The sequence below is a fragment of the Chelonoidis abingdonii genome, chromosome 2 (genome assembly GCF_003597395.2).
Source record: "Chelonoidis abingdonii isolate Lonesome George chromosome 2, CheloAbing_2.0, whole genome shotgun sequence".
Classification (NCBI taxonomy): Eukaryota; Metazoa; Chordata; order Testudines; family Testudinidae; genus Chelonoidis; species Chelonoidis abingdonii.
In genome coordinates, this window is record NC_133770.1 from 4098067 (window position 1) to 4125457 (window position 27391).

Below are 27391 nucleotides of genomic sequence, written 5' to 3' on the forward strand. Positions count from 1 at the left end.
AGAATAAATCAGACTTAAACACTGTGTGGCACTATGAAATGGCCTAGCTTGTAGAGAAGCATAAGGCTCTGTTTTAATGTTTGATTATAATATGAAGCTTTTGAGCACAGAAATTGCTACATAACATTCAGCAAGAGTTTCACATTCAAAGCTCCAGAATATGACTCCAAAACTGCTTTATTCTTTCATGAGGGAGGAAACTAACTTTAATGGATCAGACTTTTTCAGCTCTCACTTGTTAATTTATTCATGCTGGAATGTGTTTCCACAGCAGGATCTTTGCTGCTGAGATTGACTTTCCTCAGTCAGAAACAAGTTTAGTCATATTTCATGTCAGGATCCAGCTATTCCATCGCTGCTAAAGTTGTGGGTTTTTTTTAAATCCATGAGCCAGATTAGATGAGCTTAACAAACAGTCAGATGGGCCCCAGCATGTACTTGTGAGAACCGTATGAATACTGAGGGGTGGGTAAGGGAAGAGAAGGGGTAATGAGAATAGCAGTATAGTCAGATGGGAATTTGTCTCAAAGTGAGACTAAATGTTAATTTTAAAAAACCCTCAAATGGTGCTTTCCCCATTGGAATATCAATTCCTAGGAAGTTTTAGACTATACCTAGCAAGTGGCTGGATATAATCTGGCAAATTCCAGGTAATCCTCTTACTACGTTGTGGTCTTTACATAATGCTGGAGGATTGCTTTGGGTGTGTACAAAGCCTTCTGTATGTTTTGCAGCTACAGTGACCAGATAGCAAGTGTGAATAATCAGGACGGGGGTTGGGAGTAATAGGCCTCTCTATAAGAAAAGGCCCCAAATGTCGGGACTGACCCTATAAAATTGGGACATCTAGTCACCTATTTGCAGCTGGCTGCTGTGTCTACTTGTTGAATCTCAATCTTTTGGCCTAAAATTCAGGCTTTTGGAGGAACTCTCAAATCTTCAGGACTTTCAGTGGTGATGTAGCCCTAAAGGCTGTAGCAGTGAAAATGACATTGAATTGAAGTCTAGATAGCTTGTGAAGATAGTTTTTTTTAAGCCCTGCATTGTTCTGATTCATCTAAAGTGAATTAATACATATTATCTTATTTGGAAAATATTTAAATATTTTAAATCCTATTTTTTCAAATGATAGGCTTTGGGTGGGGGTGTGAGTGTTAGCTGAGAAGTAAATGTCAAGCTTTAATACCCGACTGCAGACGGGTATGCTGTCAGCTACTTGCTTCCAACTACACGGTGCTGCTTCAAAACTTGATGATATTGCTACTTTCAGAAGTGGGGGAAGAAAGCTATGCTCTGTTTTACTCCTTTGAGCGAGTATACATGGCAAAAATCATCCCTTCCTCCATCCCAATCTCCAGCTTGTCTATCATCCTAGATTCAAGTCATCAAATGGCCACCAGAGGGCTTGATAGTACTAGACTATGGTAGAGTGGAACCAAATTGCTGCATATCAGAGCAGACGTCCCCTCCCCCATAAGGAAACAGCACATATCTGGGGCCTGCAAGCTTGAGATCAAACCACAAAATTTCCCTTTCCTTTCCTTCTGTCTTTTTCCACAGTAGCAATAGATACCTTCGTTGCAGAAGGCTGCAGGCTTCCTGTAAGTTTGTACTATGCTTTTGCAAAGGACATCAAATGTTCCTTAAGTGCATCCTAAAAGCTGCATATTTAATTGATCTGAGAATTCCCTTAGTCTCAAAATGGGAATCAAAAAATCAGTCAGTCAATGGATGTAGACATCTGGATTGTATCTATACTGGTAATATTCTCCATATATACATAATTAATTTTTTTTTCTAGAGGGCTGGTAAAACCTCTAGCATTGGTAAGAACTGTTACATTTAATTATTGCAGACAATGAAGTATCCCACAGGATTGAAATGAAAAGCTTTTTATCTGTTTCGGTATTCCAGGCAGCAGTTCTTACGTTGCTGTCGGGAACTTGGCAATCAAATTAAATACAGTGAAAGTACTGCAGGTGATACCTTGATTCTTTAAATGTTCCTATCCTGCTTTTTTCCTTTGTACTTTTCATAGTATATATTTCGGTTAATAAAGAAGCATCCAAAACTTTGGCTAAAGGGGGTGTATTGGCAGCTTGACAGGAGGTTGAGAGCAGCACTTAATTGGCATGAAGGAGAGCAGATTTTAGCTGCCCCTCTACGTAAACAAAGCTGCAGAAACTGCAGATGTAGCATGCAGTGCTTAGTCTTGATCCAGACATACGGCCTGATGCTGGTGATCTCTGTGCTGTGTGTTAAAGGTGAAGATTGTTGCAGACTATTCTATAGAACTCCACAGGTCCTATGTTATATCCTCAGCTAAAAAATGTGCTTTTTCTTAGGAGAGAGAAGAAAAAGTGCCTTCAATATTGTCTTAGAAATCTAGACATGATACTTCAGTTTCTGTAGCATGTTGTAAAATGAAGGCAGTAGAGGCCTTATTTCCGACTTGGAGAAGTTAATATAAACGTTGCTACAGTGCACAAAGCAAAACAAGGATGTTCTAGCACAATTTTTTTATTGGCTAGCGTCACACAGTTGTTTTAAATGTCACTAGTAGAGCACAATGTGAGACACCCTAAACAGTCTTTTATATTTGATCCGGTTGTGATTGTTTCCTTAGTAGTTAGAGAGACAAGGTGGGTGAGGTAATACTTTTAGTGGACCAGCTTCTCATATTACCCACCTGATGTGGTCAGAGAAGCTATCCAAGAGTCATAGAATCATAGGAGTGGAAGTGACCCTTGAGAGGTCATCTAGTTCAGTCCCCTGCACTCATGGCAGGACTAAGTATTATCTAGAAACTGCCTTAGTAGCAACATTTTAAATGAATTTGAGGGGGCAAGATTGTGGCAGTTAAGACCTGAGATAAGTCTTCATGGGATTGACAGTGTAAGTTAAAACCAATCATAGGGGACACTAAGTCTCTGAGGTTTAGGATCCAATTAAATGTATTGCAGAAAATACATTTTTAAAAATTATACTTTTCATGATTCAGCATTTGATAAACCATAGCAATTCAGTGACGTCTAAGTTGGAGTACTCTATTATTAAAACTTGACTACATCCATTTTGCTGTGAAAATTCACAGGTGCAAGGCATATGATCATGTATCATCTAAATGTTTGGCACTTTTATTGCTATTGTCATATGACCAAGGGCAAAAATTCACATGCATATTTGCATATACCTGATGCTATCAACACTGCACCTATACTCGTTTTTTGTTAAAGTCATGTGATAGCAATTTTCTTTAAGCCCTGAATCCTGGAGGCATGTGATTGAGTGTCTTGGTTTTCATTTAAAATAAAAAAGAAGTTAGTCCTCCTGGTTGCAGATAAAAACTTGAAAACAGGATGCAAATATATCCAAAATACTGTCATCAGAAGGAAAATAAAAATCTCAAATTAATAATTTTCTTAAATCTCATGATCTTTTAAACCAATTTAATAATTTTTTGGGGGCCCAATTTGTGTGTGTGTATATATATATAATACACACATATATACACGTGTGTATATATATGTGTGTGTGTGTATATATATATATATTTTTTTTTTTAATTGAGGATATCTGAACTGGAAATGCACAAGTAAAGGTAGCCTCTATTTAGTTTTAAGTCAGCTGTTCTGCCGTGGATTCCAGCTAAGTGACTATGCACAAGTCTTTTTATGTACATGTTTGGGTTGTATTATTCTCATTTGTGCTTTTGTGTCATGGTTTCTATTCATTGTCTGGCATGTCCAACCAATCTGCACATCTAATTATGTTAAGAGTAATAAAATATATTAATGGGCCTCTCTTCAATAGGCTTATCTGAAAGACACTTTCTTTCCACCCTCTTGTCTTCTCACGCAAGTAAACTGCTTGTGTGGTGGTGAATCAAAATGTGTTCAAAACAGTGTGGCTGTGCTTACATATGTACCATGCCAAGCCATTAATGTGGAGATCGTTTAATATGTTGGCCCTGTCCATTGTGCTTGAGATTCTGTTTTAGTGAATGCTTTCTTAAATTTGTTTACATAAAGGCAATCCTTTGATCCACTGGCCAGATGCAAGTAGTATCTTGTGATTCTGACAAAGATTATGGAGTTTGGATGTATTGTTGTGTTTGATTCTCTAATAGTTCAGATTATGATGGTAGTGGGGTTGGGCCTAAAAAAGATTATTGGGAATTTGTATACTGCACTTCATATAGCTAAAACAGTAGAACATATTCAGCTCCAAGGCCTTTTTACCAAAACAGACTTGGTAATAACAGTATATTTGTACCTCCATGACTAAGGACCCTTGTATTTCATATGACTCACCTAGAGAATCTATTTCAAAGAGCTAAAGCTTTACAGGAAGTCAGTCTTGCTACTTTTACTTTGTAAGAGAGTGCAGCAAGGCAAGGGTATGCCTGATTTTGGGAGGCTCAAAGGAGCAGAACTCTTCTTGAATCTGTTCTTATTTAGATGTTATCTGCCCAGCAAATAGTGCTTTACCACACAGTAAAAGCTTTTATGTAGTAATCTTTTGATGATACCCTCCCAGCTCTGGCCAGATTTGGCTAGCTGTTTGATTCATAGATATATGAATGCAGGAACAACACAGGAATGCAGGGGCAAGATTAGAAAGGCAAAGGCACAAAATGAGCTTAAACTAGCTATGGGAATAAAGGGAAACAAGAAGACTTTTTATCAATACATTAGAAGCAAGAGGAAGACCAAGGACAGGGTAGGCCCACTGTTCAGTGAGGAGGGAGAAACAGTAACAGGAAACTTGGAAATGGCAGAGATGCGTAATGACTCTTTGTTTGGTCACTGAGAAGTCTGAAGGACATGTCATAACAAAGTGAATGTTTTATGGAAGGGGTGGTTAGAAGATAAAATAAAAAAAGAGCAAGTTAAAAATCACTTAGAGAATGTAGATGCTGCCAAGTCACCAGGGCCTGATGAAATGCATCCTAGAATACCTCAGGAGTTAATAGAGGAGGTATCTGAGTCCTCTAGTATGTTTTGCGAAAGTCATGGGAGAACGGGAGAGATTCCAGAAAGACTGGAAAAGGGCAAATCTAGTGCCCATGTAAAAAGGGAAATAAAAACACCCAGGAAACTACAGACCAGTTAGTTTAACTTCTGGTGCCAAGGGAAGATAAGGAGCAAGTAATTAGGAAATCATCTTGCAACACTGGAAGGGGTAAGGTGAATAGGGAATAGCCAGCATGGATTTGGAAGAAACAAATATGTCAAACGCGATCTGATAGCTTTGGTTTGATAGGATAACGAGTCTTGTGGATAAGGGAGAAAGCGGTGGATGTGGTATACCTAGATTTAGTAAGGCATTTGATTACGGTCTCGCATGATATCCTTAATCGATAAACTAGCAATATAATTTAGATGGGGCTACTATAAGTGGGTGCATAATTGGCTGGATAATGTACTCAGAGAGTAGTTATTAATGGCTCCAATTCTGCCTGGAAAGGTAAACAAGTGGGTTTCCGCAGGGGTCTGTTTTGGACGGCTCTGTTCATATCTCATCCACGACTTAGATGTTGGCAATAGAAAGTGTGCTTATTAAGTTTTGCAGATATACCCAAAACTGGGGAGGGATTGCAATGCTTTGGAGGACAGGGTAAAATTCAAAATGACTGGACAAATGGAGAAATGGTCTGAGGTAAACGGATGAAGTTCATAAAGAACACATGCAAAGTGGCTCCACTTAGGAAGAACAATCAGTTTCACACATACAGAATGGGAAGAGACTGTCTAGGAGGAGTATCGGCAGAAAGAGATCATGGGTATAGTGGACCACAAGCGACAATATGGTCAACAGTGTGATACTGTTTGCAAAAAAAGCAAACGTGATTCTGGGATGCATTAAAGGTGTGTTGTACAAGACACGAGAAGTCATTCTTCCGCTCTACTCTGCGCTGGTTAGCCTCACTGGAGTATTGTGTCCAGCTTCTGGGCACCGCATTTCAAGCAAGATGTGGAGAAATTGGAGAGGGTCCAGAGAGAGCAACAAGAAATGATTAAAGTCTTGAGACATGAGCTAGAGGAAGGCTGATTGGTTTAGTTTGAAAAGAGAAGACTAGAGGGACATGATAGCATTTTCAGATATCTAAAAGGGTGTCATAGGAGGAGGGAGAAAAATTGTTCTTCTTAACCTCTGAGGATAGGACAAAAAGCAATGCTTAAAATGCAGCAAGGGGAGATTTAGTTGGACATTAGGAAAGTTCTAACTGGTCAGGGTAGTTAAACACTGGAATAATTGCCTAGGAAGTGTGGAATCTCCATCTCTGGAGATATTTAAGAGTAGGTTAGATAAAAGTTCTATCTGGATGGGTCTAGACAGTATTGGTCCTGCCATGAGGGCAGGGGACTGGACTCAATGACCTCTCGAGGTCCCTTCCAGTCCTAGAGTCTATTAATCTATGAATCTCTTCACTTGCATCTGGGCTCCACATGCAGAGGTTTCTTCCCCATCTGAATTAACTGGATACAGAATCTTTGTGTAAAGCTGTTTTTAAAGGGATATGCCTAACATGAAATCTAGTCATCTTAAAATGTTAGTTGAAAGCTTTTTTTGTGTACTACAGCTTGTTCCTTAGTACCTCTGCTGCCACTTGTAGTTTTACAATTTAATTTTCCTGTTTTTAGAACACTGCAATAGCAAAAAGTGTAGAAAACTAACACCGTTTCAGCAGGTGATCTCAGCGATGCTTACTGTTCTGAACACTAGGGCAGTGAAATGATTATGGCTTTCTCGTCCCACTCACTTAACTGGCCTACTATTTTCTGAATTGCTGACGCAAGGTTAGGCATTGAGGAGGAGGATTTTGCCTAAAGTTTGAATGGGTGAAAAGGAGAGATTCTGCTTGGGTAACTTGAAGCTGTTGCCAGAGGCGGCTCCAGGCACCAGCATGCCAAGCGCGTGCCTGGGGCGGCAAGCCACGGGGGGCACTCTGCCGGTCGCCGCGAGGGCTGCAGGCAGGCTGCCTTCGATGGCATGCCTCTGGAGAGTCTGCTGGTCCCACGGCTTCAGCGGACCTCCCGCAGGCATGCCGCTGAATCTGTGGGACCGGGGACCTTCCGCAGGCGTGGTGCTTGGGGCAGCAAAATACCTAGAACTGCCCCTGGCTGTTGCAAAGGAATGTAGGAATATGCCCTGTTCTGATCATGTTGAGTGCTGCATGCTATGCAAGCTATTGCCACTTAACATGGATATCGCTTAAAGATAGCTATGTTAGTGATACTAATTTGTCAGCAAGCGCAGATGAGTCAGAATTATCATTGAGGTACAGTGCAGGTGTTCGAGTCTCTACCCTTGGCAGGATTAGATAGAAAGTCTGACTCTAGTTTTTAACTCCTAATTTACAAAGCACTCATTAATGAATGGTGTCTTAACTTTTTCTCCCTGGAAAGTCTTGGTCTTCATTTAAAATAAAAATGTTATTCCCCCTGGTTGCAGATAAAAATTGGTGCCCCGGTGCATAACATAAAGCTAACACAAGAGAGGCTGAGGTTCTGTGTTACAAGCGGCATGTTCTTTACCATTAACTAGAAGAAAATAATTCTTGCTGCTCTGTATGATTCCTGCAATTGCTTGTCTTTACTATACTTTTTACAACTGAAAACTGGAGGATCAGTTCCTGGAAGTTGAGCAGCAGCTTTTGGAAGAAAAGATAAGGTATTCCAATATTTCCTTTATTGCACAGGATTTGTTGCCAGGGGGATACAGTATTGTCATTGTACTAAATGGCCTTATAATGTCTGCTTGAAGTGGTGGTCTGAAGATGTTCAATAATGCTGGCAACCTGGCTCAGAATATTAATTCCAACAGAATCCAGCTGTTAAATCACTGTGTGTTTTGGAGAATGACAGGCTTTCTTCACACTTTCTGGGGCAGTATGCAGAAGTGGATATAGTTACTGACACCAAGCACTTCTGTGCTGGTGGGATTGTGAGATCAGTATTGAATTGTATAAACATATTTGGATGGCTTGAGAACTCCTTGGGTAATAGAGCAATATATGCATTTTCTAGTAATTAGAGTACAAAGGGTACTCATGCTTTTATATTGCTTCTCATCCATAGATCTCAAATTCTTTTTCAAAGATGGCTAAGCCTCACTTTTCCCATGTTACAGTTGGGGAAACTGAGCCACATGGGAGTTTGTGACTTTCTCAAAGTCACAGAGAAAGTGAGTGGCCAATTTGGGTTAAGCACAGATCTCCTGATTCCCAGTCCTCTGACCTAGACACTGGATCTCGCAGTAATCAACTGCCTTTTGAGTTTTAGGCAGGGTATAAATCCTGGTACTCCCAAGGAAATTCTTTTAAGCAAGCTTGGAGCAGGAAAGACTCTGATCTTTAAACCGTGAATATCATTAAACAAGTCTGAAGGCTGAACACATTTCATTATGCTGCCTTTAAGCTCCCCTACTTACAGGACTGATTTTATTTTAATGAAAACAGCTTTTTGTTATTCACTTAAGTAATTAAAGTAGTTTTGTTTTGTTAAATACTGACGAAGGGTGACATTTTAGGAGATGAGTGTTGGGTTTTAGCAGTGTGCCTCCTGTTGACTTTTGTGGGAGTTATCCAGCTAAAATCCAGCTAAGTGCTCATGTAATAGACAAATATAAGTAAAGGTGCACGTATATCTTGAATGCATATGCTTTGTAATGTGTCTCAATTGAAATTTTCTTAGGTAAATATCCTGAGTCATATTTATTGATTTCAGCTTTGACTAACTGCAACAAGAATGTCAGTTTCCATCATTATTCTAGGATTAGTCCATAACTGTAAGATGTTAGTTTCATGTCAGATGGGGAGACAAAAGAGTGTCTCTCCTTAGTCTTGTCTTTGTCACGCAGGGTAATAGTTCTGAACCCACCCTAAACCTCCCAACTCTTTCTTTTAATGAAGCTGAGTTGGACGTGGTTAGGAAATGGAGCCACTTAGATTCTGTCCCAAAAACATTTTAGAAGCTCCAGAAATTATAAGGCTAAGATAATAGTGGTTTGTCCAAAAGGGTAGAGGTAACAATTTCAAGTACTGGGACTCCTATGTCAGTCTCCTTGGGGTTCAAATATTCTTTGGAAGGAAAATGGATGACACCCTCAAAAGGGCACTCAAGATGAGCAAAAGCACTTATTATCTCGGTTATTTGTTACATTTATATTGAGACCTCTTGTAAATGGTCTCTTTCTCTCCCTCCCTCCTTCCTGAACTTGCTTCAGAAAGTCAGATGCAAGCTTCTCTTCGTGGAACAGATTATGCTCAGGGTTTTTTGTGTGATACAGCCTTTGATGTAATGACAGTATCCGTATGCAACATAGCAATGAGTAGTATGGCAAGGAAGGCCTATCTTTGTTAGATGGATAAAATTTCAAAAGCACACTTTATTGAATATCCTTTTAAGGGAAATCTGCTGTAGTTTTGCCTTTTGGAAGCCACTTTAGTCCAAGGTTCATCTCCAAGATGATTTGGATAATTGCAATTGTAGTGTGAGTTGTTGCAGAAGACCCTGGTTATAATTCTGTGGGTCACTTTCATGGGACTAAGCAACAGACTGTGTGCCTGGAATACGCCACTCTCTTAGGAAGTATTGATGCTACTGGTAAGTGGTTAATTGGGCTCTTCTGACTCAATGAGGTGTATGACTTGTTCCCCCTACCCTGATACAAAGGAGGTGGGAGTGGCAGTCAAAGAGAAGATCTAGGGTGTGGATTGAGCAGTACTGAGAAAAAAACGTCTTAGGAGAAAGTTTTGAGATGAACTTTATATAGGTTAGGAGTGACGCCTGCACACAGGTTGATATTCTGTGTGGTTATTGCAGGTACTTCAGCTGTTGGACCAGCAGTGTTAGAGAATGGTGACCATGGAACAGAAGATGACAGTACAGGTAAGAGAGTAATGTCTGAGTTAAACACAACGCTTTAGAAGACTTACCTATTTCCTCTGGTTTAGTCAGAATCTACTAGATGATCTTTGTTCTCGCAAACTGTTCTTTTCTATGAGATTTTCAGTATTTATTTGGTACTTTCTGAAGAGCTGCTCGCTGCCCAGTGAACCTTGATTTTTTTTTAAACCATTTAAACTAAGCTAAAACTGTCTTCTATATCAGAATTGCTCATATGTAGGAAAGCCCCCTTTAGAAGGCTTCATGTACTGTGGCCACAGTTAACCTAAGGAAGATGTATTTGAGATACTGATGTATTAAAATGACTTTCCAATGAAGCCGTAACATTACCTGGACTAAGTCTACCTTATTTTGAGTATGAACTTCTCCTGTTGTTCTCCCCAGTTTCAAAGTGCAGTGTGATCACCAGCTGCGAGGAGACGTTCACTGTGGTCTGGTTGTTCATCTTCTCTTCTCAGTTTTTCCCCTGACTCTCTTATACTCTCACTTTGGCAGCATGCTATCAAAGTTGAAGTTTTGAAGTCCTCCTAAATCCATCTCTTAAGAGCAATACATAACAGCTTTGTATTTCAAGAAACATGCCATGACTAAATGGGCACGTCTCTACCCAAATATCCTATGATGGGTTCTAAATGAGTGATTAAACTTCATGCCTGTCTGGGCCATGCATTATTTGTCCTGTTTTTGATCATTGCATTTAGCTTGTTGATGTAGCTCGGATGTCACTATCACCACAAATTTTAAGGTAGAAAATATCCTGCTGTAACAAGTATTCCAATAATAGGTAACATTTTTCTTTTGTAGTGAAGGGGGGGAAATGGTTGATAAGCCAAAGCTCTTACATTGTAGTAATCTTTGGTCTACGAAGTGTACGGTTGTTCGGAGGTGGTTGTCATTCTTGGCATTGACCAGAGGTACTTGCTGGTGTCCTGAGTCACTAGCTCCAAATAGAGGCTAAAAATGCTATTTCAGCAGTGATCCCAGCCTATGGCTGGAGAGGCTGCACTAGAGACCCAAATTGGATCCTCTTGCAGTAGCATGTTACACTTACTCTGGTCTTCAGGTCCAGGCTCAAGAAAAACAAGCTTCCTGAGGCTATGAAGGGGCAGAAAACTCTCTTGTTGTGGTCAGTACTTGTGCATTTAGAGAGTTATTTAATATTTAATGCATATGTGGTTAAAATGGATGCATTTATTGGGAAGATAAAGATTTACAAATATGGCACTAGTCTGTGTGCTTAACCTGCTTTTGTAAATGCTCGTCAAAATAAAACTGTAGATTTTTATAGGAAAGTATAAAATTAAGGTGACCCCTGAGCCTCTCTCAAACTACTTCAGTTGCTCTTTTCAGTATTATATATATGCTGGAAGAAGTGAAATCCAAACGTATCCCATAATGACATTGTAAGTACGTGTAGCTGACTGCACTGTTGCACTGGGGTCCTCTTTTGAATAAATGATTCTGGAAGTTAGTAATAGCCTTCCTTAAAGGCTAGTCTCCAGTAAACCATAACACATTAATTTTAACCTCTCAGATGCTAAATGCTAACAAGCAAAGACCTTTGTAGATGACTGCAGCTTGTTTATTATCAGTAGGTTCAGTCTTGACGCCTAAGTTTGTGAGGTCTGGAATTCAGAAATTTTTCTTGTTAGAGGTTGTCTAAAGGTAACTTCAGAGTGATAGGAGTAGCAATGTGGAAGCTTAAGTAGTCACTTAAGCATCAACTAACTTAGGGTTTTCAGACTAATGGGAAATGTGTATAATACAACTGTAGTCTTTTCAAAATGTCTCGTGACACTGATCTCCTACAGTTAAATGATAGAGAATGATATTAAGAGGCACAGACAAGGGAGAGACTTTTTCAGATGAGATTTGAAATGAGATGAACAGTTGATGAGCTGGGAAAATCCAGAAAGACTGTCCAGAGAGCAAGAGCTGCAGAGAAGGTTCCATAACTTCAGAATTGTGGCGACAGACAAGTGATACAGAAGTAGAGAAACTTAGGGCTGGTCTACACTACGGGGGGAAATCGATCTTAGATACGCAACTTCAGCTACGTGAATAACGTAGCTGCAGTCGAAGTATCTAAGATCGAATTACTCACCGTCCTCACGGCACGGGCTCGATGTCCGCGGCTCCCCTGTCGATTCTGCAACTCCGTTCGGGTTGGTGGAGTTCCGGAATCAATATAAGCACGTTTGGGGATCAATATATCGCGTCTAGATGAGACATGATATATCGATCCCCGAGCAATCGATTGCTACCTGCCAGTACGGCGGGTAGTGAAGATGTAGCCATAGTGTGCAAGACAGAGTAGAACGAGATTATGGAGAGCTCTGCAAAACAGAGCCACATTGGAACTGCATCCTGAAATAATCTTTGGAGATGTTGGAGAATGGGGATAATGTAATTGTCACTTGGGTACATAAATGCATCTCATTTTTTCACTTCCTAGATAGTTATGCTTTTTTTCTTCTGCAGTGGAATGTATTTGGAGTTTGATTCAATGGGACGTTGACTTGATGAAGTTTTCATTACATATAACATTCTCTGCAGTTATCTGGAGGTACGGTGGTTAGAATTAGTTAGGCCTGAAAAAAAGGCCTTTTTTTCCTTTTCCTAGATTAGCACTCACTTGAATATATTAAGGGGATATCTCCATGGGGACACAAGGAAAGTTGAGGTGAATCAACTAAAGGTGTGATGTGAATGTGCGTAACTCAAAATGCTTTAACTCCTCTCTGTAGGTGCTCTTGCTCACCAGTAAAGTGGCCTTATGTGATTGCAGCACACCTGAGCTAGCTCACTAGAAATAGCAGAGAAGCTGCTATAGCACAGGCTAACTGCTCAAGTATGTACCCAGGCTGCCATGGCTTCAGCTTCTCTGATATGTTTAGTGAGCTAACTCAATCAAAACTAGCACTGGTAGTCTTACACAAGCTGCATGCACACCTCCTAATTGCACTGTAGTTATACCTCCCCGAAGGATTAAATTACAGTGAACTAAGGCCAATTTACTCTTGAATGAGAGAGTATCCATATGGGGGTTAACACACTTTAATTTATGCACATTCAGTTCATGGCTTTAGTTGATTTGCCGGAAACTTCCTGAGTGTCCCCATGTAGAGAAGCCCCAAAAGTCTGGATACCCCAGCACAAAAGGGAATTTTACAGTGTGACGCCGAATCCCACAAGGCTGTTTTTTGTTGCTGTTTTTCCTGTTTGGAATATCCAGATTATAGTAGAGTTGTGCGGTATCCTTGGCGGAAACATTGAGTGCAGGATGTCAGAATGTAAGTGAAAGATTTGTGTGGTTAATTTTACTACATTTACTTTCTAGCTAAGGGCTCAATCCTGCAAGTGCTGAGCATTTTCAACACTTGCTGATTTAAGTAGGAGCTAAGGGTACTCAGCACCTCGCATACTGATGTTTACTACCTGGAAGTATTGGATCTTGCATGTCTCGTAGTTTTCCTCTCCTTAAAACCAATTCACAGAAATATATCTTGCTGGGTACAGTTTTTAATGCAAATCCCCCTTTTCAGAGACATCCTGAACTGCCATTCTCTCAACGGGACTTTGCCACTAATCTAGATTTACCCCAGCTAATTTCTGCATGTAGCACAGTTGTCTGCTCTTGCATGAAGTGAGACTTTTTTCAGACTTTTTAAAAAATGAAGTTTCCTGTTTCGGAATTGGTCTCTGAAAAGGTCTTCTATCAGCACTAAATGAAATATTGCTTGATGTGCAGTTTGCTGCATTAATGTTCATATTTACTAATGATTTACGCTTTTTTGCCCTTTCCCCCTCCTTTTCCCTTCTCCTGTTTCTTTCCCTTCTTTTCTATTTTCTCCTCCTAGAAGCCTAGACTGCCTTCTAACACTGGGGCTGCCACTGACACAAGACCAGTGTACTTTTCTACCTGCCATTACAGTTCTAAAACCTTCGGCATTTTACAGAGCTCTTGCTTTACATCCCTGGAGTTTACGTGTAGAAGAAACGTGTAGCTCTACCATCCCACTTCTGCTGTCAGCTGATCAGCCCTCCTCCTCCTTCTCCCTCTCTCTGCAGTGTTTGTTGAAACCTTCCTTTCTTTGTGTAAGCACAAACGTGCATGATAGATTTTTTTTTAACTGCACAATTTTAGCAATTTGTCAAGGCTACTTTTTAACTTACCTTTACAATTCCATTTTTATTTAATCCATCTTTTTAAAAATACTGAAAATTCACTGGTGTTTTAATTCTTAATGAAGGGTTTGACAGTAAATCCAAGCTGTGCTTTCATAGGGGATGAGTCCACCATGACTGCAGCTCTCCTCCTCTTTCACCATCATTGAACACATCCTTAGAGTAATCCTGAGCTCCACCTGCCTTTGTCCTTGCTGCTTAGAAACCTTTGTGAATAAGGATTTAAATTTTAATGATGCCATTTTCTTTGCTAATAAGAGGTGGTTCTTTATAGGATCTACTATAGAGACTTTAAGTATAATTATTCCCAAATTTGCATCTGTTGAGACCTAAGGAGCTTTGTCTTTTCTTTTTTAAAAAAAAAAACCAAAACCTCTTTTGTTATCAGACTGGCATCCACTAATCATTGGTTAAAAAAAAAAAAAAAAAAGCAATTGTTTTCGTGTTTCGCACCCTGAGTCTCAGTAAAGCCATTTGCATTGATACTGGATTGACTACTTCAAACTTGGAAGCAAGAGAAGAGTTCCATTTAATTACAACTTTTATGTGTGTTGATTACTTTTGTGGGAAAGACATGGGGCTCAGATTCAAATTATTTTTACCTGCGCTCAAAAAGCATAAAGAATGAATCTGACTAAAGGAGCAGTAAAAATAGAACAGATGTCAAAAACTACATTAACTTGTCAAATTTCTAACAAAATAATTATCTGACAGGGCTCCAACCATACTGAAAGAAACAGTGCCTCTTTGAACTCCCGCAGATCTGTCTCTATGTTCAGCATGTCATTTGCAATTCCTGCTGCTATTCCAGCATAGATATAATTCAAGTCTTTCATGTGAAAAGTTTTGCTGCTACCGGAGAATTGTCATTGAGGTATAGATTTTTGCTTAATAGTAGAGACTTTATTATAAATATTGCCCTCTTGTGCAGTCCTTGTATTCACATGCTTTATCTGCTGCTAACAAATATAAGTATAGACAAAATATAAAAATAGTGTACCAAAGGCATACACTTCTAGAGCACATTAACTACTAGAAAGCCTAGATGGATTTTGATGCAGTATTGAGACTGAATTTTTCTAGACCAGGGAATGCTTTTTGAATGGGCTCTGCTATAAAATAAATCTTAGTCTTGGCCCTAGTTTTAGGCAATATTCATAAGGACATCTACACATTTAGTATTTCCAGTTTGAGACATCAGTCCACTAGAGGCTCTGTCACTAAGTTCAGGAAAGCCATTTCCCACTCAGTTTGCTCATGGAAAAATTAATAGCCTAACACGTAGTATTTTACAAACAGAATTCCTTTCAAAATGCAGCCAGCTCTGGGGTTGAACATAGTTGTTTTAGCCAAGCACAGTACTAAGTGTAACAATTCTGGACATGTGAAACAGTATCAGGAGTCTAAGGCAGAATATGATTATCCAAATCTGCCTGAGGGCACTACAGTGGGGCCGATAGTGATGAGGGTAAAAAGCATCACAGAACCTTGAATGGTCAGGTGGCTTTGCACCTGAGTATTTCTAGCACTGTAGTAAAAGCGTAACCATACTGGGGCATTGGCACATTGAGTCACTGGAAGAGCATTACCTAGGGTTGCCAGTTTTGGCTGGAGGCATTCTTGGAGTTTTATTACATAACAGTCTTTAATTAAAAATTAATCTTTAATTCCTGGGGACTCCAGGACAATCCTGGAGGGTTGGCAGCCCTAGCGTTACCAGCTGAATTGCCAGCACTGCTAATTGCAGTATTCTGAGTTTTTTCTTGAAGGTCTCTAAGGAAAATACTGACCCATCTTGGTTTAGTTTGAGAACGCTCTCAATCCCCACTGAAGCTGGTATGTGTCCAGAATTGTTACTTTGTATTACATACATCTCCTTTATACCCTTTCTTCCCTCTGTAGCTGCATCTTAGCAGGGGGTTAGACAAGATGACCCTTGTGGTCCCTTCTAACCGTATGGTTCTGTGATTCTATGTAATCAGCCTGTTTGTTTACATATATCAGAATTTGAAAAGCTTTTCATTCTCCAATTAATGTGAACTTACTGTCTTTACTTATTCAAAGCCTCATTAGTTTGAAGCTGACAACTTCACAATGCCAATTTACTGAGAGTTCTGAACAGTAACAGTTACAGCGTTAACATTACTATAGGAAATTTACATCTGTTTATTTCTTAATAGGCACTGTGGCCTATGAAAAATTTTTAAAATGCGGGAGTGAAAAATGTTGGCATTCCTATCTGGTTTCCGCTTTTATGCATTGCTGAGCTACCACATGATTTGCAAAGACTGGTGATCTCTTTAGAGGCCAGGACTGAATTACCAGGTCATGACTGAACTGCATTAATAAAAACTCTTTTGGTCCCCTGAACTAGAATAAGAGAGGCGCTTGGGATTAGAGGTACATTGGCAATAGGGCCATACCAAGATCCCATTCTAGCTTTATGCATTTTTATGTAGCAAACTATTTTTAGTGGTGGTTTGTCATGTGGTGTTATATGTTCTTGTAATAGCCACAATGTTTCTGCTTGATTGGCTGAAAAAACAATGATAATTTGATAATCTTTCTCCATCCTCGATATATCATTCTATTAAAAGGATGCTATGGGGCTCACTACCAGGGATTTGTGGACTTCTGGACAAAGACCAGTGACTGAGTAAAGAGGGGCATCCCAGGGAAACATTTTAAGTGGAACCTGTCATTATCAAGCCTGGAGGAATTTTTGCTTAGGGACACAAGTCGTCATTCTTCCCCTCCAAAGGAGGTGGGCAATGCTATCTGTATCCCAAGCTCTAGGAATCTGCAACTGAAAATTAAACTCCCCAAGTGGTTTTATTATGCTGGTTCTGCATCTCTTTAGTAAATTGCTTGGGTGGAAATATTTAACATTGTGGTAGTTAGTCTGGTAAAGTTGCCTTACAGGAAAACTCTGCCAAAGAAGTTCAGAAAACTAGCAGTTCCATTTTTAGCAAAATTAGCCTTAACATCTGTCACCACTACCCAGCCATAACAGTGCATCAGACAGAACAAAGCAAAAGTTGATAATGAAAACTGGGGCACCCCTGTGAATCTAGTCACTGTCAACTACTGAGTTGCATAATTTATCACACTTTATCACAGGACCAAAACTTATTTCATTATTTTTTCCATTTTTCTGTATTTTCTTTTAATCATGTTTTTTGTTTGCGATATGTATTGCAAATTTCCAAAAACTTACTTTGAGTTTATTTCTCCTTTGAAATGTCCTTTAGAAAATTTCCAACAACAGATCAAGGTTGTCATGCATGTCTAATGCTGTGACTCTTTCTGGAGTGAAAAGTAACACACGTTTCTCAGGGGCTGGGGAAGGGAGAATTGATTTTTCCTTGTGGTTTCCAGTTATGCCTTTTTGTATGTCTTAAGAAAGAAAAATGTACACTGCGTCTTGTTAAAGATTTAGTGCAGTAACTGTATGCCAAAGTACTCTTCTAAAATTTTCAGGAAGCTACCAGGCTTGTGTGTTGCTTTATTTAAACGGCACATGCAGTCCAGGCTTTATTGCCCAGCTGCAGGAGATAATGTAGAACCTTTCTGAGAATATTTTATAACTTAATTTATGCCTTTAAAATTGTATATTATGTTTTGATTCCAATAGTTTGTATATTGTGATACTGTATATCATTTTGCTGAATAAAGCACCCTAATAAACACCTTACACTAATGGCTCAATAACTGCACCTTGGTGGGAATTTTCTTGTGTTTTATGTGAGACAAACTTTTTTGTTTAAAGTCAATATCTAAAGTCATCCAGACTGACCTTGATTCTTATTCCTAAGTATTGCTTAGAGTTTGTTATAAAATTACAGTACATTCTAGTTGTGTGTCTGTAAATGCCAAAGGACAAGTTCCTGCAAGAGGAAAATGGTCTGAAGGTTGGGATAACTTGCTGCCTAGAAAACTTCTGGAAGACTCTCCTCTCCTCGTCAGAGAACCATTTTAAGTGTAGTTTGTTCAGTAAAAGGAGCCTTAATAACTTGGGTGTGAACTACATGATTCAGGTACTACTTAAAAATGAATACAAAGAATAAAGTCAAGTGTCTTCCACAACACACACGGATCAAACTTCCAAATCTGGAGAGCTGCACTAGGTGCCCAGTTCCATATTGGGGCACTCAAATTAGTATTAAGACAGCAACAAACTTTGTATTGGATAATCCAATTTGTTTACACATAAGAATGATTAAAGTAGGGCATGAAAAAAAATTTGCCCCTGAGAAATTCAATGATGCAAGATTAAAGATGCTTTTCCTACTTAAAAAAAAAACAAACAAAAAAACACCCCATCCCTCCTCCCCCTGCATCTTGTGCTTATTTGGCCCCTATGTTCTCATAGTGATGAGTTTTCAGAACTGTCCAGACTTCACACTCAGAGTTGACTCTTTGGGCCATTCAAAGTAGGCTTACATCATGACCCATTTTCCAGAGAAGAATTGAGTCTTAATTCTCATGGAGTGAAGTCAGAGTGAACAAGAAGGAATCTGGCTAAGTAAGCCTGTTGTATTATCTTGGGAATTGTTATGCCAGTTTGAAATGGCTTTCTGTGATTTTGGAGGACTCTTAAGAATTATCCAGAATGGGATGAAAGAAGAAAGAAATAAGAAAACAAGAAAGGGCGGGGACTGATAATTTGGACTGGAGACAGGAGAGAATTTAGGTACATCAGGCAACTGAAGAGCACTATAAACTCAAGAAGTTTCAGAATAATTTGGTCTAGGATTAGGTTTTAAAAATTTTACATCTGTAATTGCTGCTTAAACTCCTCTTCCCATCTTCCACATTTACTGGTATGCTATGAATAGGATAATGTAATTCTTTGTTCTCATTGCCAAGTGAATGCTGTGGAGGGGCTAACTGGTTATGTTGGCACTTTCATACTGCATGGATGATTCTTCAGAAGCTAGATGTAAAGCTGCCCACCTCACTTAAACAAAAGAGTGCATTATACCAATACAGTCATTATGGTAAAACTAGCTATGTGCACATAAACTGATTTGTGTTAATCACGTGAATTACCATTTCAGTATAAACTGTCTAGTGACTTCAGACAACATTGCAATGAGAGAGATCTTTTCCTGGTCATCTGCTGCAAAATATGACGATTTTTAGAAGCTAGTGTTTTCAGGAACTTTTTGTCTATTGAAGAGTTCCTCAAAAAGAAGCTTTCGTTGCCTTATGTACTGTTTGCTGAAATCCAATGAAACTTACACATGAATAAAATATGAATTTTAAAGACTCTCACATTTAGAGTAAAAATACAGTATGAGTAAAGCACTCATCCAAAAGCAATTGACTTTGGCACCTATTTTCTGAAGCAAGGAATGTCAGTAAGGTTCTGTGAACAAATTCCTAGTTTTGAGTCTGGTGCCTAGGTAGTAATACCTGATACAAGTCCAATTTAAAAAAGCTTATTTGGATCAGTGAAATGAGAGCTATAACTTTCCCAAGTTATGACATACTGTGCCTAAACTAACTCCCCCTTCGCAACGCCCAGTGACCTATGGTAAGTAACAAATGCTCTGAAGCCTTATTTTAAAAAAATGACAAGACTTCCCCTTCCTGCTCTAGATCCCTTTCATATACAACTGCAGTCAAAGCTCCCACCAGTAACTTTCTCATGTCAGTGTTCTTGTTTTTTAAATAAGGGAGGCTCATTTATAAAGGATTGAATGCTTCTAAAGTAATTTATAGATTGTCAAGTTATAAAATTAAGCAGATATTTGAGATCTCATTTTTAAAGCAAAATAACACTTCTGTGAGAACTTAAAGAATCTTTTTAACATGGTAATAAGTGGCTTGGGTAAGTCTGAGTATTATCTTTGTCTCTTATGTCTTTTTAGAAATGTGTGTGCAGCTTTGAGTGAAATGACATGAACAAATAGGCATTTTCCTTTAGGCTCTCTGATACAGATACCATTGAAGGAAAATCTTACAGATGTAAGAAAAATGGATGCATAGATATATATCATAAATATTACATGTCCTCTCTTAAGAGCTTGCGGTAACCTAGATAGTGCTTGTATCAGAACTATTGCGTCACGGTAGTAAAGAATCAGAGCCTTTCTTTTAACATTAAAGGAGTAACTTTATTAGAAAATTGCAAACAATATCCTCTAAAGCTTCTCTGTTCGCTTCAGTATAGGGCTCCATGCTACAGATGTAAAGAACCAGCTGTTAATATCCTTTTAATATGTTAGTACCACTTCTATCCTGAACAAGGACAGAGGGTATAATTGTTTTCCTTTCATATTTTTCCCTGCCTGTCTGGCTCTGGCTTCTCCACACTAGTACCTTTTTTCAATAGTGCTTTAATTTTTGTTTCACAAGCTGAAACATTCTAAATCTCTCTCAAATATTCTACCAGTCAAGGAGTAAAGTAGCACTTGTGGAAAGGGATACATTTGTGTTGGAGTCTTTTTCATTAGTCTGGAAAATCAGAACCCCTCAAAAGCTGAGACTCATGTTACTGAGTAAAGGGAACAAGAGGTCAGCTATTCTACTTTATTTTGCAAGTAAACTCAATGCAAGGATGATTTGAAATACCAATTATCATATGTCTTAAATTGTAAGATCCGTGCCTTGGGGAAGTTTGTCTTATGTTTGTAAAATAACATACCTACACAGGTTTCAGAGTAGCAGCCGTGTTAGTCTGTATCCGCAAAAGGAACAGGAGTACTTGTGGAACCTTAGAGACTAACAAATTTATTTGAACATAAGATTTCATGGGCTACAGCCCACTTCATTGGATGCATAGACTGGAACATACAGCAAGAAGATATTTATTCATACAGAGAACATGAAAAGGTGGAAGTAGCCATATCAACTGTAAGAGGTCAGTCAAATGAGATGAGCTGTCATCAGCAGCAGAAAAATAACTTTTGAAGTGATAATCGAGATGATCCATAGAAGGTGTGAGGATACTTACTATGGGGAAATAGATTCAATTAGTGTAATGGCCCAACCATTCCCAGTCTCCGTTCAAACCCAAGTTAAATATCTAATTTGCATATTAATTCAAGTTCAGCAGTCTCTCTTTGGAGTCTGTTTTTGAAGTTTTTTTGTTGTAGAATTGCCACCTTCAAGTCTGTCACTGAGTGGTTAGAGAGGTTGAAGTGCTCTCCCACTGGTTTTTGAATGTTATGATTCGATGTGATTAGGCTGATGTGATTAGGTCCTATGATGGTGTCACTTGAATAGATATGTGGACAGAAGTTGGCATCGGGCTTGTTGCAAGAATAGGTTCCTGGGTTAATGTTTTTTTTGTGGTGGTTGCTGGTGAGTATTTGCTTCAAGCTGGGGGGGGGGGGGGGGGCGCTGTCTGTAAGCGAGGACTGGTCTCTCTCCCAAGATCTGTGAGTGAGGGAATATCTTTCAGGATAGGTTGTAGATCTTTGATGAGTGCTGGAGAGGTTGAGGTTGGGGTGAAGGTGACGCCTAGTGGCATTCTGTTATTTTTCTTTGTTGGGCCTGACCTGTAGTAGGTGACTTCTGGGTATTGTCTGGCTCTTTCAATCCTACACAGAACTGTTAAATACGCATGTGTTGTTGGACTTTATTATTTGCTTTCCGGTTCAATGGCACTACCTTCTATAAGGTAAAGAGAACTCTCTGCCTTTCTAGCGTGGTGTCAAGTCAGTCAACAGATATCAAATCAAATGGGCTGGATTTCTGTTGCCTATGTGTTACCATAGCACAGGGGTCGCAACTATGGCACGTGTGCCAAACACTCTTCTCTGTGGGGCAGGAGCAGAAGCTTGGTTCGTGGCAGCCAAGCTCCCCTCCCCGCTTCTTCCCCTAGCGTGGTGCTTTTCCTCCCGCCCCCTCCCTTCCCTGCGCCAATCAGCTGATGGCCCTAGCGAGGGAGAGGGGGAAGCACGGCAGTGTGGACACAGCTTGTAGAGGAGACAGAGAGAGGTAGGGATGGAGACTGGGGAAGGGGGTGAACAGGGCACGTCCCCTCCAGCTCCCTGCCGTGAGCTGCTCAGGGCAGGGGGCTGGGAAGTACCCCATGAGCCGAGCACCCAGCCTCTGCCCTGACCCCCCCCACACCCAGCCTTCTGCTTGCACTTCCCCCCCCAGCCTCTGCCTGAACCTCCCCACCCCAACACACTCAGCCTTCTGCCCTGAACCTCCCCCCCTGCCCCCGGTCTGGGGTCCTGGCCGCAGGCTCTGCTCAGCCCGCTGCCGGCCTAGGTGAACAGGACCCCAGGCTGGCAGCGAGCTGAGCAGGCTGGTGGCATAAGATCAGCATTTTAATTTAATTTTAAATGATGCTTCTTAAACATTTTGAAAATCTTGTTGACTTTACATACAATAGTTTAGTTATATAATATAGACTTATGGAAAGAGACCTTCTAAAAACGTTAATGTATTACTGGCACGCGAAACTTTAAATCAGAATGAATAACTGAAGACTCGGCACAGCGCTGCTGAAAGGCTGCCGACCCCTGCCCTAGCACTTGCCAATGGGTGTATATTGCTTTCTTCAAAATATATATGAGACGATGGGTACAGATTAAACAAATTATCTAAACTCTTGCAAGAGCAATCTTTGGAATTATATGCTCCCTGCCACAATATTGCTAGGGAATGTTTTGAGCACCTATTGTGTGGTCAGCATGGAACAGAGGTCCTAATCCCTGTGAAGCTTGCAATTCTGGACACTGCAGTTCAGGCATGCTGCATGCATACATTGAAAGTGCATATTTTGGATTATTTTCTTTCTATACTGCAGTCTCATTTGTCTATATCAGATTGGCCTTGGCAGTTGTGTAACAAGTGGTGTTTGTGAAAAACTAGAGTATGTCAGAGTCTGTTGTAGCTTTTTATGAAATGCTCTATTTGCATGAACAAAAATGAACCCCCCTCCCACACACACAATCCCCTACGTATCTGAAGACGTAAGTACACAATTGAAAATGCTAATGTTTCAGTACCACAGTGTTATTGCAGATTGGCAGAAACAAAATTGTGAAATGGGGAAGGATGGGACAAGTTGGAACTAAAAAGGATGTAGGGTTTTGTAGTGAATGCTACTCTTGTCTCCTAAAAGACTCATGAAGGACAGTAAGTATTGGAACTCGTACAGCTACGGGGAATGTATTGAAAGCGACTGTGATGACTACAAGTAGAAGGAAGAACTCTTTTTTGTTTCAATAAAAAAAACTGTTGTCATGGCCATGCCTTTTTAAATGGTATCTTCCTAGCAACCATGCTGCTTTGACTTTTTGCTGCTTTAAGGGTTGATTCAGAGATGCAATGCATCCTGATTTGGATTGTTCAACAGAAAATAGAAAGTTTATTATGAATTTAGTACATATGTCAGGAGGATAACAAAGTTCTCTTTTTTGGCAAGGCTTAGCAAGAGTTGGAAAGAAGGGATGATGATCCAAGGGAAAGTGTACTGTGATGGTGGGCCCTATTAACCACTAGTGGAGCCACTCCTTGGCTGCTCTGGGGATTAGCACCTTTCAGGTGCTGCACTTTTCTCTGGTGGTCTCTTCATCACACTCTCCTCCTCTCTCTGTGGCCCCTCTCTCATTCCAGGTACTGCAGCCTTCTCTTTATCACTTGGCCCTCTGGCCAAATCACTACGTGATTTCCCTTTCCAGGGGGTTAAGTTAAAGTCTCTTCTTGTCAGCAGCCTCAGGCAGTCTTCCCATTCATTGCCCCAGGTGCCATTCCCTCAGTGGCTGGTAGAGGAACCAGGGCCTGCCTTCTGCTCCGGTTCTAGCTCTGGGACCCTCTTGTCAGGAGCCAAAGTCTATTCCATCCTGAACCTAGCTCCTTCTTCCTTACCCTTTGGCTCTGCCCACTCCTCTGGTTTTGCCAATCTGAACTCCCTCCTCCCAGGGAATAACTGTAGGCTACCTGCCTTGATGATCCCAACCAAACCTGCCTTCTTCCAGGGAGTGACTGCAGACTTCTTCTCTGTAGCCCCCCTGTTGCCAGCATCCTGGATTTATAAACCTGGCTCAGCTCCTCCCCAGGCTGGACTCCATCAGCCAGTTAGACTTTAGTGCTCCCTGGCTTTCCTCCAGGTGCCACCTATAGGTTAATTGGCCTAATTTACCCCTTCAGGCCTTGTGTGGGGCAGACACCCCATCACATGTACATACCAGTGGTTTTAAGTTTCTTAATTATCAACTGACAGCAGGATGAGTTGACCTATCTGTTACAATACTTGGAATTTTCTGAGCAAGTGGATGTTGCTCAAAATATTCAAGATGCAAGGTTTCCAAAGCTCCCATGAATTTAGCTTAAAATTTCTGCGTTTAAAATGGAACTGATCTGAGAAAGCCATGATTAGAAGTAAGTCCTTATAGTCTTCTATATTTCCTAATGAGAAATATGAGCCCCTTTCCTGTTGATCAGGTTTGCAAAATTGTGAGTTTACTAACTTGGACACTATAGCTACTTGTTTACCATTACCAAAAGGTTAATGGTGACCAAACAGTCAACACAAATCATATCAATAAGAAGGGGGAAGGAATGCAAGCCAAAATAGGGAAAGAACAGGTTAAAGAATATTTAGCTAAGGTAGATGTATTTGAGCTGGTGAAACCTGATGAATTTCATTCTAGGGTACTTAGGGAACTAGCTGAAGCCATCTCGGAACTGTTAGCAATGATCTTTGAGAACTTACGAAGGATGAGTGAGATCCCAGAAGACTGGAGAAGAGCAAACGTTGTTCCCTTTTTTAAAGATAGGTACCAACAGGACGCAGGGGATTATAAATCAGTTCGCCCAACTACAATAACTGGAAAGATGCTGGAACAAAGTATTAAACCATCAGTTTGATAGCACTTGGAGTATAATAGGGTTAAAAGCAGTCCTCAGGAGCTATCCTGGGAGAGACCTTTTTCCTGATATCTTTATTCCCTGGCTGAAGGTGTTTGGCCAGCGCTGACCTGTCGTTGATTACTCAATACCGTCTCAGAATATAGGTAAAATATCTGGGATGTTCTAAACCTATTGCTTATATCTGTGTGTGCTTAAATCTAACAAAGTGCAATGTTAGACAAGAGCACGCTGACTTGCATCTAATCTTTGATCAGACAGAGTTGCTGAGTTCCTATTGATTTATTCCTAACCCTGCCTGGAGTGAAATAGTAAAGTTGCCCCTGTTGGGGGTTCTGAAAACTCAGGGTAACAAATTTTGGCCTGAAACAAACTAAGATGTCACAAGTGATACATAAAATTTTAAGCTTATTTTGTATTCTTTCTTAAAGTAACTTTTTTGTTAGACCTAATTAAGCAGATAGGTTAGATTAATCCTTTCTACTCTTTAAAATAAATAAATAAATAAACTAACTAACTACTTTGTTTTGCTTTTATTAGTAACATGGCCAAGCTTCAGTGACAAGCTACTGAACAAAAACCAATCAGGCAGGAAATGGTTTCTCACAAATTAGACTTTTAGATAACCCATGTTGTGAATTTAAAGCTGATGCTTGTTTTTTAGAGAAGCATCTCTAGAAGGATGTAGAGAGAGCACACCTGTGAGCATAAATGAGGAAAGGGAACCAACAGCTGCCCCAGCTATATCCTCAGAGAGCCATCTGGGGTGGATGGTAAGACAGCTCTGTTTTTTTATACCAGGATGTAGTGTTCTAAATTGGCATCCCTGTTTCATGTTGGCTAAGCCAGGTTCTGAAGTGAGAGCTTTCTTAATATTTCATAGTCCTATCTCAATGAGTTTCTGCCCTCCCCCAACTGCCTTTTTTTTTTTTTGTATGCGTGAGAGGGGGTGGATGCAGAGGCTGTATGATTTTGTAGACTGAGCATGACACTAGCAGCCGGGAAATTGAGTTCTAATGCTGGCTCTGATTACTGGCACACTCCATGGCCTTTGGAAAGTCACTTAATCTTTCCATCTGAGTTTCTCCATTTGTAAAATGGGGACAGAAGGCTATTTATATGACTTTGTATTTTCCTAATACAGTGGGTCTTGTTTTATCCCAGCACTCTGTAATCACAGAGTAGTGTTGACTAGTCCCAAGGATAATCTTGACCTTTCTGACTTTTGCTGAGCTAATCACTGTTTTGTGGTGACGATACGTGCCTGGGTTATAGGGAGTTGAGCAAGTAGGGATGGACCCCTCCGGGCTTAATCAGTAACTGAAAGACTTACCCAAGCTGAAGATGGCTGAATCTTTGAGTACATGGCTATATTATGTTTAAATCAGGGGTGGGCAAATTTTTTGGCCCGAGGGCCACATCTGGGAATAGAAATTACATAGCGGGCCGTGACTGCTCAGAAAATTGAGGATGGGGTGTGTGGAGGGGTGAGGGCTCTGGTTGGGGGTGTGGGCTCTGGGGTGGGGCCAGAAATAAGGAGTTCAGGGTACGGGAGAGGGCTCCAGGCTGTGGGGTGCAGGGATGGGGTGAGGGCTCCAGATGGGGGTGTGGGCTCTGTGGTGGGGCTAGGGATGACGCGTTTGGGGTGTAGGAGGGTGCTCTGGGCTGGGACCGAGGGGTTTGGAGGGTGGGAGGGGGATCAGGGCTGAAGCAGGGGTGGGGAATGGGGAGAGGCTCAGAGGTGGAGGCTTTGAGCAGCACTTACATCAAGCAGCTCCCGGAAGCAGAGGCATGTCCCTTCTTCGGCTCCTGTGCGGAGATGCGGCCAGGCGACTCTGCTGCACGCTGCCCCGTCTGTCAGCACTGCCTGTGCAGCTCCCATGGACAGACAGCTGCAGCGGCACAGGAGCCAGCAAACAGAGCTGCTAACAGGGGAGTTTCAGTGGGAGTTCTGTTGGAGGAGCAGGTTTTTGTAGTTTGTGGATTGTATTCCGTGTGCTACGTTTCGCTGCTGCGTCGGTCGCTGCAGTGAAAGTCGCTAGGGCTGTGTGCTGGGAGAGCGGCTGAGCCCTGAGTAGGGGGCGGGGCTTACCTATTAGGGGTCCTATATAAGTAGCCAGGCACCACAGCAGCGGCACAGACAGCTGCAGTGGCACAGAGCCAGCAAACAGAGCTGCTAAACAGGGAGTTTCAGGGGAGTTTCCAGGGGGAGTTGCAGGGAGACCAAGGCAGAGGAACCACCACAAGCCAGAGAAAAGAGAGGACAGTCGGGGCCGCCAGGAGCCCGGTCCCTAGGAGGTCGTGTTGTGGCGTTTGGCCTGGATTTGCAGGCATAAAGTGAGAAGGCCATGACTGATACAGAGGGAGCAGTGAAAGACACACAATGAGATGACTGGATTGGAAGCTGCGGCATGTACACTGATCTACGCAGGGGTTACTGAAAAGGGTTACAT

At 40.8% G+C, this 27391-nt stretch overlaps 1 protein-coding gene across 14 annotated transcripts in view; it reads left to right on the forward strand.

The window, feature by feature from the left end:
* Positions 1-27391, forward strand: part of MAP4 (microtubule associated protein 4) — a 314214-nt gene that overhangs the window by 111242 nt on the left and 175581 nt on the right. For all 14 annotated transcript variants that reach the window (XM_075062117.1, XM_075062115.1, XM_075062111.1 and 11 more), the window contains one exon: positions 9831-9896. In XM_075062117.1, the coding sequence (XP_074918218.1) occupies positions 9831-9896 (66 nt within the window). The remainder of the gene's footprint in view (positions 1-9830; positions 9897-27391) is intronic.